The 5,271-nt window shown below is 51.5% G+C and overlaps 1 protein-coding gene across 1 annotated transcript in view; it reads right to left on the reverse strand.

Moving 5' to 3' along the window:
- The window catches only part of KCNG4 (potassium voltage-gated channel, subfamily G, member 4), a 14,561-nt gene extending 10,036 nt beyond the window's left edge, over positions 1-4,525 (reverse strand). The window contains exons 1-3 of the mRNA XM_010850818.1: positions 4,440-4,525; positions 3,862-4,067; positions 1,951-2,713 (exon numbers count right to left, since the gene is read on the reverse strand). Coding sequence (XP_010849120.1) covers positions 1,951-2,713; positions 3,862-3,863 — 765 coding nt within the window. The 5' untranslated portion in view covers positions 3,864-4,067; positions 4,440-4,525. The remainder of the gene's footprint in view (positions 1-1,950; positions 2,714-3,861; positions 4,068-4,439) is intronic.
- Between the last annotated feature and the right edge of the window lie 746 nt (positions 4,526-5,271).

Below are 5,271 nucleotides of genomic sequence, written 5' to 3' on the forward strand. Positions count from 1 at the left end.
AATACCCCCCCTTTTTTTTTTTTTTTTTTTGGAGGGCAGGGCCTTGCAGCCCCTCTCTAGGCAGAACACCCAGTGGTGGCTTCCCAGTGGCATGGAGCTTGCAACTGGACTGGGAACACCACCTCTCTCATTCCACGAGTAGAAACGGCTTCTACAGGATTCTCACTCACCTCTAATTGAATTTTCCAGGTCCCTGTCACACCAATCTGGGTTCATACCCTGGGTAATTTTAAAAGCATTAGGCTTTGTAAAGAGCTTGTCTCTCTGCACAGTCTAAATCCTGGCTCCCTGAAAATCCCTAAGAGGAACAAGCTTGTGAAAAATCCAGGGGTCCTTCTTTAGCAACTAGGATCCAGGGCAACCTTGGAGCATAGGAGATTGAGGCTCCTTACTTTGTCCTAATCTTTCAACTGCAGTGTCCACACCTAAATATTTCAGTGAACAAGCAAATTCTTAAATCACATAATTTTGTGCTAAAGAATGAAAAAACAAAAGTCCATGATTAGAGCTACAGTTCTCTCTATGGGAAAAAAGCTGTCTGAAAGTCAAAACATTTTGGTTGATTTGCTTTATAACAAAACATGTATAGATTGGGCAAGATGTTTTATTCAACAAATATTTATTGAGAGCCTGCTCAGTGTGAAGCACTGACTGGTTCTACATCTATGTCCTCTCTATCTGGAAACTTCTCTGATCGTCCCTGGAATCCATGTTTAAGGGAAGAGAACTTAGGTCAACTGACATTGGTTATAAGCCATCCACAGCCTGCATAACTTTATGTATATGTTTTAATGATCGGGTCTCTCTCTCTGCTGTAATGTAAGCTCTGTGAGTCAGGTGATGGGGAGCCATGGAGGATTATAGAGCAACATTTTCACTTAGGAAACAGTCCAATTCTCAGTTTGAAGCTCTCTAATAACCTTCCCAACAAAATGCTAGGTTTTTAACTCACATTTCAGACCATCTGGCCCCTTGGGGTATGTGGTGGGGGTGGGGAGGAGGGTTATCTCACAGCTTCCTGGAAAGACAGGGCCTGCTAAGTCACTTCAGTCATGTCCAACTCTCTGTGACCCCATAGACTGTAGCCCACCAGGCTCCTCTGTCCGTGGGATTCTCCAGGTGAGAATACTGGAGTGGGTTGCCATGCCCTCCTCCAGGGGATCTTCCCAACCCAGGGATCGAACCCACATCTCTTATAGCTCCTGCATTGGCAGACAGTTCTTTACCACTGAGCTACCAGAGAGGGCGGGAGTGGGTAAGCAAATGTTTCTGCTCAGGCCTCTTGGGGCAGGGTCACTTATAGATTGACTCTTCATGTCCCTGGAGGGAGGGACCTTCTGGGAGGGTCAGGAATGAGGGCTGAGGATCCCTTCTGTCATCAGCATCTTCGCTAGATTACTCCGAAGAAGCTAAGTGCCCTGAGCCTTAGTTTATTCCTCTGACAATGGAATGTCAGAGCTGAGATGCCCATGAGAAGGTTGGCTTAAGGAGGTAGGGAATCTGAACCTGGTCTAGTGCTCAGCACAGAATAGCTGCTCAGTTAACACACGATGAGTGCACTGAGTGTGTGAACCTTCACAGTGATGTCAGGTGTCTCATGGAGGAGGAAACTGAGGCTCAGAGAGGTTGGAGCGATTCTCTCGGCTCACAGAGCTAGGAGAGGCACGGCTGGGCCAGCTCTGCCCATTAAGACCACAATGTCCAGCGTTTGCTCTCAGGGGCAGGGCCCCTCCTGACTTTCATGGGTCCCCTTCATGTGCTTCTTTCTCAAAAAACAAAAAATATATAAAATATCTTTTACAACTGCCTTGTTCTGAAATTGAACACAGTCCACACTGGATCATATTCATTTCTTGCCTTCTGTCTGAAAAGACATGAAAACGTTTTCGTGGGCCCCCCAGTCCCACGGGTCCCGGGCACCCACGCCTGATGGAGCGATGGACTACTCACCTTGTCCTCCTCCGCCCTCAGGTCGGGCATAGTGCTGACGCACAGGCTGACGGCCGTGGTGGCCACGAAGAGGATGGACAAACAAGCGAAGACCCTCCCGGGGAGCCCAGACTGCGGGTTCTCCACCATCTCGCGCAGCCGGCTCATGAAGAGCCCCCAGCGGGACGTGTGCACGGTGGGCCTTCCGGCCTCCCGCTGCCGCTGCAGGGCCTCCTCTTGGCGCAGCTCGGCCAGGTCGTCCAGCTTCCGCAGCAGCGTCCGCAAGCAGCACTTCTCCAGGTTGGCTTCTTCGATGCCCCAGTAGGTCAGCTCCTCCTGGAAGGACAGCACGCACATCTCCCGCAGGAGGACCAGCTTGCCGGCAGCCAGGAAGCTCACGATCACCCCGAAAGCGCTGGGGCTCCGGTCGAAGAAGAACTCCTGGTTGTCCTCGTCGTAATCGTCGCAGAGCTGTGCAATCTCCTCCTGGCTCCGGCAGAAGCGGAGTTTGCTCAGGCGGCTCAGCGGGAACTCGTCCAGCGTGCTCCATGGAAGCAGGTACCGCCGGCCTCCAACGTTGACCAGCATCTCCTTCTTCAGGTCCGCAGTCGGGGAGGCGTCCAGCGCGCCCACCTTCCGGGCCCTGCGGTAGTAAATGCCTTTGATGGATGGCGGCTCCACGGGGCCCGACAAGAAGGGACTCAAAGGGCTGCAGGAGCGAAAGTGATGGTGTCCTGCATGCAGGCCCCTATCTCGGGAAGGCATGGATATTGCGGAAGAAGTCCTGGTGCCCGAAGGGACAAGAGCAAGAGAAGGAAGGAGCCATCAGTCTCAGGGCAGAGTCCTAGACCGCATCGCCTCATGTCTGCTTTCCTGCACCTGCATCCTTTATCCTTTTTTAATCTTTCATCCAGCACAGATTTACTGAGCACCTACTATGCACCTGGGATCTATCAGTGTAGAAAAGGACATGATGACATCCTTCTCTGGTGGAGCATTTATTTATATCTCAGAAGAATCTCCCTGGAACAGGCATTAGGTGGACTGGGACTCCGGGAGCTCAGTCCTGAGCTGGACAGGTCAGAGCTGTGTCACTTCCAGACTGTGTGATCTTGGGCCTGTAGCTTAACCTGTCTGTTCTCAGCATCCTTATGCCAATGACAAGACTCACCCAACCTTGCAAAGTACAGTTATTGAAAATAGAGCTTAAGAGTGTAAAAGATTCTCAAGTTCACTGCCGGGTTGTAAACCCTTACAGACTGCCATCCCAGCTGGGTTTCTTAGCCTCGCTGAACCCTTTTCTTCACTTGCTCAGCTGGGGCAGCTTGGATGCCCACCTCCTTGGGCACAGTGAGGGTTAAGGCAATAACACATATGAGGTGTATATTAAGCACCCTTCTAGATGCTTCTGACATGCCAGGCACTGATCCACATGCCTCTCCTATGATAAATCATCTCAACAACCCCCTGAGGTAGACATTAATATCTCCATTTTACAGATGAGGAAACTGAGGCCCAGAAAAGTTAAGTAACGGGCAACTGTGCTTGGCACAGCATCTGACTCCCAGGAGAAGCTCCACAACCATTGCCTCAGCCCTCTTACTTGCCTTCCCACTTAGAGGACTTTGCTGTCAATGACAGTGCTCCTCCGTGTTCATGGGCTGCTTGTCTCGGCCACCTTGCTGTGTGACCTTGCATCAGTTACTCCCCCTCTCTGGGCTTTGGTCTTGTCATCTGTGAAATGAAGGCGCCTCTAATGGTCTTTCCGTTTCAGACCTGTGTGGGACGCTTGACTTAGAGGAAGGATTTCAGATTTAGCCCATGCATTAAAGAAAGTCATCACCACAATATTTCTCATCCTCTGCCTCCCACAACCATTTTCTGTGCTATTCATTCTAGCCAGAGCTGCTTCCGAAGCATCTATAACCTTACATTCCAAGATGCACTCCAATCAAGAGGAAAACTCAGCGGCTGAATGGAAATAAAAGTTTTCTCAATTTCAGAGCCAGTTGGATTCCAGCAGGCAGCGAAGAGTTGAATCACAGCCTATGCATTTCACACTTGCTCAGTACACAATGGTCTGTTATTCTGCGTGCATTACTTCATTTACAATGTACGGCCAGAAAACGATGAGCAGCCTGCGGAGAAAAGAGTATTTTGAAATCAAGGGAGCCTTCCCAAGCGTTCTTGTTTTCCCAGTGAAAAAGCCAGAGCTTGAGAGCTGAAGTGACTCGTCCAAGGTCACATGGTGAGTCCCAGTGCAACGCGGGACTTGTCTCCCGGTAGGGTCTCTTTCTAGAACCCCCCCAAACTTTCCTTTCTTCATTCATTGCACAAACCTAACTTTGTAATCCACTGCCCCCCAGGAAGACCCGGCACACAAACCTCCTTCCAGAGCGTGGGAAAGGTACTCACTCAAAGCAGCGTTTTGGAAGGGATGTTTAAGAGCATCCGGTATACCCCCCACCCCCGCAGCAAATACTAACTTCTTCCCCTGAAGTTTAACTCACCCTCCTGTCTCAGGGAGCCTATTTCCAGCTGTCTCTCTGCCGGGCAAGGCAAAGGGAGCCCATGTCTCGATGCCCAGGGAAGAGACGGGTTTGTGGTGAAGATGAAGGGGAAGAAAAGAAAAATCCCAACACAGCAGTTTCTGGCTGAGTTAGTTTTCAACCTTTCTTCCCTTGCCTCCTTCAGAAACCAGAAGTCCATTCATTCTGAATCTCTCTCTCCAGCAGCTGCAGAAAAGCCCAAGAGGAGTGGGATGGGTTGTTGTTGTTTTTGAAAGGACCTAGAAGCCCCTTTCCCTGTGAGAGGTGAGGGTCTGAGGGGTTTGTGATGGGAGGGAGCCCGGCCAGCTGTCCTGCTTCAGCGGCAGGCTCTGCACTGAGTCCCACGGGGACAGCCAGTGTGGTCCTGCAAGAGAAGGGGGGGCGGGAATGGGAAGGGCTTAGAAATAATCTCTCCATCAGCCAGGCAGCAGGCAGGAACAGCAGCCGCTGCTGCTCTGCCAACCGCCTGGAAGGCAAGGAGGGCTGTCATCCCTCCCCGCCAAGGAGGAGCAGAACTCGGAAGGGGTGGAGGGCAGCCAGGGACTGGGGCATCTGCCTTTATCTGTCCCTGGGCTCCTGGGGATGTGTTGATGATGGGGAGGTGCCCAGGAAGAGGCTCCAAGAGGAACTTTTTCTGCTTTTAACCAGCCCAGGCCTGGGACAGGTTCCGGGAAACCCAGCATCTGAGCACTGGGTGGGAGTCCTAGAGGCTGTGTGACGGGTCAGGACCGGGAGTGAGCTCAGAGTCATACATACCTGGCTCCCTGGCTCCCATGTGAGTGGCTGGGTGACC

The sequence above is a fragment of the Bison bison genome, unplaced genomic scaffold, assembly GCF_000754665.1.
Source record: "Bison bison bison isolate TAMUID 2011002044 unplaced genomic scaffold, Bison_UMD1.0 scf7180017864295, whole genome shotgun sequence".
NCBI lineage: Eukaryota > Metazoa > Chordata > Mammalia > Artiodactyla > Bovidae > Bison > Bison bison.